The 10373-nt window shown below is 47.9% G+C and overlaps 1 protein-coding gene across 3 annotated transcripts in view; it reads left to right on the forward strand.

Annotated features, from left to right (window-relative positions):
* Positions 1 to 7048, forward strand: part of SLC36A1 (solute carrier family 36 member 1) — a 49981-nt gene extending 42933 nt beyond the window's left edge. For all 3 annotated transcript variants that reach the window (XM_070374654.1, XM_005898215.2, XM_070374656.1), the window contains one exon: positions 2606 to 7048. In XM_070374654.1, coding sequence (XP_070230755.1) covers positions 2606 to 2877 — 272 coding nt within the window. In that variant the 3' untranslated portion in view covers positions 2878 to 7048. The remainder of the gene's footprint in view (positions 1 to 2605) is intronic.
* The last annotated feature ends 3325 nt before the right edge of the window (positions 7049 to 10373 follow it).

Raw genomic sequence — 10373 nt, forward strand, 5'->3', positions numbered from 1 at the left:
TGCTCACCTGAACTGAAACATCTGGAGCCACCGCTGTGTGGTTAAACATTAGGCAGAGAGATCCAGACCCCAGAGAGGGCAAGTGTCTTACTCCAGGTCACACAGCAGATCAGCTCTTGTTGTCTTAGGTTTTCTGTGATGAGAGCATCATTTTGTCATCAACCTACAAACACTTCCAACTTTCCTCCAAACTCAACCCTGACGGTTTGAGGGCCATCATCAACTCTAGTTAGAAATAGCTGAAGGCTGAAACAGACTATTTTAAACTTGCAGAACAAGTTAAAAGCTTATACCTTTGGTAGACTCTGAAGGCTTCAGAACAGTGAGGGTATTCAGAGATAATTGCCATGAAGGTTGAATGTAGAAGAAAGAAAGAGGAAGGGATTGCCCTGAGGTTGTAAAACCCTGGGCAGCATAGGCAGATCTGAAACTCATTTTCCTTGTACCTCCTTTTGTTACCAGGCTTCAAAATCCTTGTCTGGAGTCCTCTGAAAAGCAGAGAGGGGTCATGGCTGACCTGTACTGGATTTTCTACCTCATGATTGTGGTGTGTCTCTGGGAAAGCTAATCTGGTATCTGAACCCCTCAGTTCTTCACAGACAGGATCTTTCTGCTGATCAGCCAGATCCCCTGTTCTCCCTCCTCCTGCTCATACCATTCTGTATTTTCTTGATCTTTGGGTCTATAATGTTACTGAATCAGGTACTTGAGGCCCTAGTTCCAGTTCTGTCACTTTCTATCATGTAAATTCTTCAGGGCTGTCTTTCCGCGGAGACCATAATAATGTTGTGGAGGTCTGTACCTATGGAGCAGAGGCGAATTCAGCTCAGCGAGTGCTTGTTTCCCAGTGCTGTCTGCTAGACAGTAGACGTTCTGCATGATGGGAGTGCTCCAGGTCTGTGCTGTCCAGGATAGTAGCCAGGAGGCACAGGTGGCAGTTGAGTCCTTGCAGTGTGGCCGGTGTGACTGAGGGACCGAGTTCATTCAGATTTGGATAGCTAGTGACAGTGGCGTTATTGTACGGCGCGACTGCAGAGTGAGTGAATGTGAGACGGGTGACGTGGCTCTGCTTATCCCAGTTCCCAGCCTGCCTCTTGCCTTCCCGCATGGAGTGGTGTTCCAGGCAAAAAAGTGAGTATTTCTCTTAAAACCTGGCCTCTAAATGTAGCCCCTGCTTTCATCTGGTGCTCACCCAAAGCAGCAGCAATTGATTCCAATAGTCCATCTGGAGGGTACAGTTGGCTGCACAGGATTAAGAAGTTCTGGCGTCTCACCACTGTGATGCCTTCCTCAGAGCAGTTGGACTTCGCTTCTGCTTTATGAAATGAATGTAGAATTGAAACCCTCAGCAGCAGTTAGCAGTGTGAGTCTACTGTGTCCAGTGTGAGTCTCTTATAGAGATCAGGGAGGAGATAGATGTGCTCTGGATTACTGTCTCAATGCTCAGAACTGCTGGCCGGAGCCCAGCAATGGGGAAGACGATTCATCAAAATAATTTGATTATTAGCGAGTTAACGGTGCACTTGCCATGAGCAACGAAATATACACTACTGCTGATAATATTAACTGTATTGTGTGCCTGGTGTACACCAGGCCTTTTGTTAAGTGCCTCTGTAACCTCCTTTGATCATCACGGGAGCTTTTATATCTTCATCTCATCAACAAGAAAACTGGGGAGTAGAAAAGAGCCATGTGTCACTCAAGACACAGCCAGAGTCCAAACACTAGTGCCCAATTCCAGAGCCCATAATCCTCAATAAACCTATGAAACATTGGCTTTCACCACTACCCGCCCCCCGAGTGGAGAGCTGAGTTAGGGGAAGTCATAGGGTCAGTGGGCAATGGAGTAAGTCCTCTGCTTGGATTTAAACAGCACTGTCTGACTAGCTGGCTGGTGGTACAGGTGTTGGTGTGCTATGGAAAGCTGTGGCGTTTCCTCACGCAGTCCTCATTTCATCTTTATCATCTCTGCACCTTCTTCACATACACCCGGGCTAAGTGTCAGGTCTGGAAGCCACCGGCTTGTCCTGACACAGGAATGCAGTCATTGTGGGGGGCTTCGCTCTTGAGGTCAGCCTGCACACAGATCTGCTTCTTTTCGCTGTGTGAAAGTGCTCTATGCCATGGGGCTTACATGGGATTGTTCAGAAGGAGGGTCCCCCCATTCCCACCATTTCATTTCTTGTCTTTCAAGTAGAGAGGTTTGTGTCAGAGGTACCTCAGGGGTAAGAAGATGAGCAGTCGCTCAGAAAAGGTCTACCTCTTTTTCTGCTCTCCACTCACTGTCCTTTAGTAGGACCAGATTGCCCTGGGATGTAATTTGGCTCCTTTTCCTCAGAAAGATGGAAGTCACAGACTGTGACAGGAGAAGCTGGGAGATCTGGGTTCCCATCCCAGTTCTGCCTACCTTGCAGTGAGTCCTGGGTTATGCCACCTCTCCAGGCATCAGTTTTCTCATCTGTGCAATGAGAAATTGAGCTGGATGATGTTTTGGCTTCCTTGGAGCTCCCCCTTCTGTGAGACGGACTTGCTAGATTTGCTGAATGGTAAGGCGGTCTCTCCCAGCTCTGGGTGGTCCTCAACAGGCGTGTCCTCTCTCCCACAGGCATCTTGGCCATCCTCATCCCCCGCCTGGACCTGGTCATCTCCCTGGTGGGTTCCGTGAGCAGCAGTGCCCTGGCCCTCATCATCCCGCCCCTCCTGGAGATCACCACCTACTACTCGGAGGGCATGAGCCCCATCACCATTGTCAAGGACGCCCTGATCAGCATCCTGGGTTTCGTGGGCTTTGTGGTAGGGACGTGTCTGACCCTGTATGAGCTGATCCAGCCAAGCAGCGCTCCCATCTTCATCAACTCCACCAGTGCCTTTGTATAGCAGGCTGGGTGCGTCCCTGCACCAGCCCACTCCACCCTGTGTGTTCCCCCAGCACCTGGCTCCAGAGCCTCAGGCAGGGTCCAGGCTCTGGGGGAAGGTAAGGTCGCTGTCTGGGAACCCCTACCTGGCTCCTAGGTACCCTGGGTCAGGTAGGGATGAAGACAGGGTAGGGCGTGGGCAGCAGATTCGCTGCTGCATGGGAGGTACCTCTAGCGGCAGCGCCATCTCTGTTTATTTGTACTTATTTTAACCCGGAACTTTTCACCTCTTTTCCCTGATCCCACCTCCTCCCTTCACTGCCTGCCTTTCTCCTTCTGACCCACCTCTCCAAATTATCCCTGTTGCACAATTCACTTTATCTAAAAATTTCAGTGTCTGTCACCTCATGTTTTCTCCTTGCCCGGGCCAAGCCTAGATGAAATAATGTGGGCATGCCCCTCTTTATCAAGCCAAGCCCACCTCTTAGCTCTCTTCCAAATATTTTACCTCAGTATTCTCCTGCCTATTCAAGTCTCCGCCCAGTAGTGGAGCCTACCTAGTAGTTGAAAACCAGCCCCCAAAGCTAGAGGTTTTGGCCTTTCTCTGGCTTGCCGTGACCCTTGGCAACACCACCTCCTCTCCGGTTTCCTCGCATGGGTCACGATACTGTTATCTTAGTTGCTCGAACTGCTGAAAGATATCAAGTGCTGCCAAAATTGAAAATATTTATATTTTATTTAAAACCAGCTTTTGTTTTTAGATTCTGTCTCTAGATCTGGGCCTATTTGCAACTTTTTCCTTCCTCAGTAAACTCTCACTCAACTCCTCCCTCTGAGAGGAAACTGAGTCCAGGAGGTGTCTACGGAGGCCCTCAGCACCCTTGGCCGAGGACCCCAGAGCTTTTAGTCAGGACCATCGAAGTGCGGACCTCTGTGGGGAGTCACGGACCTTGCCTCCCATCAACCAACCTGATTTCCTCCTGAGAAGGCAGGAAGGACTCAGGAGATGTTGCACGAAGCGGAGGGGAAGAATGGCGATGTGGGGTGGGTTTCTCTCCATAGGAGGCTTAGAAAACAGCCGCTTTGTGCATTCAGACCTGTTCCCCACCTCAGCTCCTGACGGACAGATGGCACGGCAGCGTCCAGGAGGACACCCCGACTCTTGCTGTGAACGAGAAGATGAGGCCAGTGTGAAGGGCAGTTCCCAGAGTTTGCAGCAGCTGGTCCGACACTGCATGTGGTGCTCGGTTGTTTACAAGCCCTGGAGGACAGGGCGGGTGGGCAAAGTACCCAGCCCCAAGCTGCCTCCAGGATCTGGACTTCTAATGGAACCACTTGGTTGGGACTTCGGTCTCCTGTGTTCTGAACACTAATCGTGCCCTTGTCCCTCTACCCCCAACCCCGCATGCCTCCCTGGGTATCAGAAAAGAGGCAGCCTCAGGGCTGACTCACCTCAAGGTCAACCATCAGGTGTGGGGACAAACTGCAGAGAAGGCTTGGAAATGTCCATTGCGCTGTCGGCTGCCTCTTCCCTCTTGGTGTGACAGGTATCACAGAAGGCTGTTCACTGAATCTCCGTCTCTTGAGTTGTGTATGTGTGTGTGTGCACGCACATGCTCCTGTGTAGGTAACAGGGTCGTGCTGTCCTCCACCCCTGCCCGCCTCTTACCTGAAAGTGGGGAGAGCAGCACTCCTTTATCAGGGGTTTACTTTTTGTGTTTCACCAAAGCTCTTGGGGGCTGGGACCCACCCTCACAGCCCCAGCTTTTTTCTTTCTCTTCTGTTCCAAAGCCAGACTCTCTCATTCAGTGACACCTGACCTACTTAATCATTTGTTCACTTAGGAAGATGCAGTCAGTGGTGATCTGGTCTCCCTTAGGAAAGTGAACACTTTCCCCCATTCTTTCGGCTCTTTGGTGGTCACTCACAGGTGCTCATGTGACCAGGGTTCTAACTGGAGGTAGCAGTGGCCCTGCCCTCTGGAGCCTCAAGCTTTCTGAGTAACTTCTGGTTACCAAAGTGTAACTTCAAGAACCTTTAACTCCCATTTGCAAGCCCAGGCTCCAGCAGTCTTTCCAGAGCGGTCCTGAGTATTTGTTTCCATCGAGAAGGTGTGGGCCACTATTAAGGGCTCAGACATGTGTCCCACCCACAGCTTCCACGGTGGAGGCTTCTGTGTGCTCAGGGCACAGCTAGAGGCAGTCCTGTCCAGGCGGCTCTTGAGACCCAGTCTGGGATGCTGGGACCTGACAACTGGACAGCACGATCCTGAGGTCTTTTGGCCCCATGTCTATTGCTTCAGGGCCCCTGCCCAGGGAACCTGGTATGTAGGAGAGACTGCTGCAGCCTTGGAGCTTCAGGAAACTAGCTTGGCCTGGCCTTGCCCTGTTCGATAGCTTCCTGTGCTTTTTCTTCTCGGGCAGCCTGATCACATGGCTGCTTCAGGAGACCCAGGCAAGGTGGATGCCATGGGGACCTTCCTGCTTGTGCAGTTGCACAGCAGTCAGTTGTCGAGTAAAGGGTTGGCCAGATGGTTTAGTGGAAGAAGCCCTTCCTTTTACAGAAGCAGCTGGCGAGCCCAGCTCAGGGAAGCTTAGTCTGCTGCCCACAGGGCTTCTCAGTCAGGGCTCCCTCCCTGCTTCCTTCGCAGCCTCTCCCTGGGCCCTGCTTTAGTCTCTGGTGAAGAAGCCCCAGCATAAGTAGGAGACCAATCAGGGAACAAAAGAGCAAAGGCTTGCAGGGATGTGGGGCCACATCTTTCTGACCAAAGGTAAACGATAGGGCTTTCTGGCCCAGTGCTGTTCACTCTGTGTCCTTCTCCAGCCTCCCCAGGGCGGCCCCAGGTTCCATCAGCCCAGAGGTAGCTTCTCAGAGCCCCTTGTTCCTTCCTGCAGACGCCACTATCAGGAGCAGGTTTCCAACTCCCTGCAGGCAGTATACCTCTCCTTAAATGCAGGTTCTTGCTGGGAACAGCGTGACCTGGCATCCTCTAGTCACTTTTTCTAGAAGTTGTACCATTCACAAGTGGCATTATTTATATTTATGTTGTGCTGCTAAGAGCCCTTCATGTGCACAGACCCTGGCCAGATGGATGTGACTGTGTGGTGTGTCTTAGCCTAGAACCTGCAGCTTAACTCCTCTGTCAGTCACCTTTCCAGTCAGATTTACTGGCTGATAATGCTCACCGTTTACCCTCTACCCCCACGAAAGGCAAACTTTGCAGTTTGCAAAGTTGTCTTAAAGTGATGATCTCCAAACAGGTATGTTAGGAAAATCTTTTCCCCCTCCTTGTTCTCCTGCCTGGCTTTTTTTTCCCTCAAATCTCTCCCTTCCTAAATTGTAGAACAGCATCTCTGTTTAACACTACATGTTTGCCTCATGTGTTTTTGGAAGTGCAGAATCTCAATTTATGTCTGTTTACAGCTCTCTTTATTCACTACTCACTGCAAGGGAGTCTGTATCAGTTTGTTTTATTTCATGGCTGATTGGATGTTCAGGTGAGCCCTGGCATCTACCTAGCTCAGAACACAAAGCTGCTTCTTGGTGGAAATAAAATTAAAAAGGCTTGACTTGATGTACAGGAGTCGGCTCCAAGTCTGCCTTAGAATTTAATTTTCCAAGGTACATTACGCATCTCCAAGACCATTAAGAGGAAAGGAAAGAGTACGGTTTATATTGAAATCATGGTTAATACTTTTAGACAGTCCTGCTAGTTGCAAAGCTGTTTGCACTCACGGCATCAGCCTGTGACATTTCTTCCCTGTCCTTTAATCCCCGGGTCTTTCCCTGGCCAGGGGACATAAATGGTGCTGAGCTGAGGTTACCAGAGTCGCGGTGGGGAGTAATGGTGAAGTTGCCTGCTGTCAGCCATGTTCTTTTGTTTCAATCAAGGTGATGCTGTGGAAGTGGTTTTGTTTTACTGAAATTTACTGAACAATAAAATTATGTGACTCTGTTGTAAACCATGTTAGTGGATATGTGACCAAGAGGAAAATGAAAAACTGCCATCCAGCGGGTCTTGATAACTAGACAGTCCCGTGTATGTCATGTGCCTGTGTGCATGTGTACGTTCTGAATGGTACGTGTAGAAATGCGGGTCATGCAGGGACTCATGAAGATTTTGTTTTGGGTTCTGCACACGGATCATGTGTTAAACTTTTCCTTAATAAATGAGCTTTATTTTTTATTTTTGAGAGCTTGGAGTCTGTGTCTTTGTTTTCTCTCTGTCTCTTTTTTTTTCCCCCGATCACTCAGATCCCTTTACTGGATCTTAGGTCAAAATGTTTCTAGGTTTATGTCACAGAACTCATCTAGGGGAGTAGTGTGAACAGCAGACCCACCTATGGATGGAGAGTCCCTGAGAAAGGGCAGGTAGTTACTTTTCTGTTAGACAATCCTGCTCTTCCTAAGTCTACTCCTGCTTCTCTTGAAAGCTTGCGTAGGAATTCTTAGCCCCCTCTGTGCATGTCAGAGGACCACCCAGGACAGGCGTGATGGTTTTCAGTGTCAAGGTGGTTGGGCGATTATATTGAATAACCCAGTTATTCAGTTAAACACTAACCTAGGTGTTGCCGTGAAGGCATTTTGTAGTTGTGGTTAATGTCCACAGTCAGTTGCTTTTAAATAAAAAGATAATCCCCAAAATGTGTGTGGGCTTCATCCAATCAGCTGAAGAGCCTCAAGAGCGTAATGGAGGTTGTTTCACTGAGAAAGAAAAAATTTTGCCTCAAGACTACAGCATTGACTCCTGCCCAAGAGTTTCTAATCACCAGCTGGCCATGTACATTCTGAACTTGCCAGCCTGCACAATCACACACGTTCTTGAAATGCCCGTCTGTGTGTGTGTGTCTTGTCTCCTCCTCTCTCCGCCCCCCACCACCTCCCATATGTTTTCATGTGTGTACATCTCCATCTTACTTGTCCTGCTTCTCTGAAGAACCCTGACTGATACAAGAGGTAATACTTGTATTACCCCCACCTTTCTTGAAGTGATGAGATAGACGTCAGGACATGGAAGAGATGACTCCCCTTCCTTTTTTGTCACATTGCAGAGGAAAAGCAAGGCCATCCAAGCTGCCCCTAAGACGGTTTGAAAACTAATCGTTGGACACTAGATTAGACTTCTCTAAAAGCAGAGCCCTCAAGGAGCACTGTTGAGGCACAACACTTATGGAGAAAGGTGGGGAAACATGACTGTTTTCTGTGATCAGTGTTATTACTGGACCTGAGGGGCTCAAAGGCATTCAGTGTCTGTTCCAGAACAGCGGCCAGCAAGGGACAGAGTTGGGATACTTACACAAGCCTTGTGGTTGCAGAACCCAAGCTCTTTCCTGAGGCGCTGGCTGCCTCGCCCTACTTGTTGCAGCCTCAGGTGGGAGGGCCACCCTTAGGGACTGTTGAGAGGCTTAGAGAGAATGCTACATGGTACCTGGCATGAGGGGCTCATGAAACATAAAGTATTAGCTGAATTGAAGAAAACCAAGATTTGGAGAGGAGCTGTTTTACTTGTATTTTTGGTTCTGTGTTCATTCGTTATAATCTTGTCTTGCTCACTGGCTTCAGGCAGAGCATTCAGCCCTTCTTAGACTGTTCATGTTTTTATTCCTGCTCATATCCATACATAATGGCCATAATCCCTCCTTCCAGGTAACGAAGGCCCTCAAGGTCAGCCCACTGCACTCACACAGACATAAGCTGAGTGACAGGAACTGGATTTGGACCCTAGATCTAGCCAGGGCTTTTTGCTAAGTAGGTTGGTTTCCTCAGACCCAGCCCATTGCAGATGTGTGCCAAGAAACTGTGTGTCTTCAGCCAGTACCCTTTAGATCCTTGGCCACTGATATCCTCCCACCTTTGGGAGAGTAAATAGGGATATAATTTACATATGATAAAAGTCACTTTTTTTTAGGTACGCAACTTGATGAGCTTGGGCAAATGCATGCAGTCATCTGACCACCATTTCAGTGAAGATACAGAATGTTTCCTTTACCCCTACAGGTCCCTGTGTCCCTTTGCTATCAGTCCCATCCCCATGCCACTCGCCCTTGGGAACAACACATCTAACTTTTCTGTCTCTAGTTTTGCTTTTTCTAGAATGTCATGTATATGGAACGTTACATGTTGTCCCTTCTGTCTGGCTTCTTTCACTTTGCATAATGCTTTTTATACTTAATGTTGTGACATGTCAGGAGTTTGTTTTTATTTCAAAATGATACTCTGTTGTGTGGTTGAACCATAGTTTATTTATTCATTCTCCAGTTGTTGGACATTTGGGTTGCTTCCAGTTTTGGGTGTTCTGAATAAAGCTGCTATGAATATTCATGCCCAGATCCTTGTGTGGCCACATGTATTTATTCAGTTCAGTTCAGTTCAGTCGCACAGTTGTGTCCGACTCTTTGCTACCGAAGCCCGCCAGGTCTCCCTGTCTATCACCAACTCCTGGAGTTTACCCAAACTCATGTCCATTGAGTCGGTGATGCCATCTAACCATCTCATCCTCTGTCATCCCCTTCTCCTCCTGCCCTCAATCTTTCCCAGCATCAGGGTCTTTTCAAATGAGTCAGCTCTTTGCATCAAGTGGCCAAAGTACTGGAATTTCAGCTTCAACATCAGTCCTTGCAATGAACACCCAGGACTGACCTCCTTTAGGATGGATTGGTTGGATCTCCTTGCAGTCCAAGGGACTCTTAAGAGTCTTCTCCAACACCACAGTTCAAAAGCATCAATTCTTCAGCACTCAGCTTTATTTATAGTCCAACTCTCACATCCATATATGACTACTGGAAAAACAATAACCTTGACTACACAGACCTTTGTTGACAAAGTAATGTCTCTGCTTTTTAATATGCTGTCTATGTTGGTCATAACTTTCCTTCCAAGGAGTAAGCATCTTTCATGGCTGTAATCACCATCTGCAGTGATTTTGGAGCCCCCAAAAATAAAGTCTGACACTGTTTCCACTGTTTCCCCATCTATTTGCAATGAAGTGATAGGACCAGATGCCATGATCTTAGTTTTCTGAATGTTGAGCTTTAAGCCAAGTTTTTCACTCTCCTCTTTCACTTTCATCAAGAGACTCTTTAGTTCTTCACTTTCTGCCATAAGGGTGGTGTCATCTGCATATCTGAGGTTATTGATATTTCTCCCGGCAATCTTGATTCCAGCTTGTGCTTCTTCCAGCCCAGTGTTTCTCATGATGTACTCTGCATATAAGTTAAATAAGCAGGATGACAATATATAGCCTTGACATACTCCTTTTCCTATTTGTATTTATTACTCTTTGGTAAAAACCTTGGAGTGTAATTGTGAGGTGGTATGATTCAGTGTATATCAACTTTATAAGAAATTGGAAATTTGTTTTCCAAAGTGGCTATACCATTTTGGATTCTTACCAACAATTTATGGAAGTTCCACTTGCTCCTCATTCCTCCCAATACTTCATATTGCAGTTTTTTCAGTTTTACCCATCTTAATGGGTGTGTAGTGGTACCTCATTGTGATTTTAATTTGCATTTGCCT

The sequence above is a fragment of the Bos mutus genome, chromosome 7, assembly GCF_027580195.1.
Source record: "Bos mutus isolate GX-2022 chromosome 7, NWIPB_WYAK_1.1, whole genome shotgun sequence".
Taxonomy (NCBI): domain Eukaryota; kingdom Metazoa; phylum Chordata; class Mammalia; order Artiodactyla; family Bovidae; genus Bos; species Bos mutus.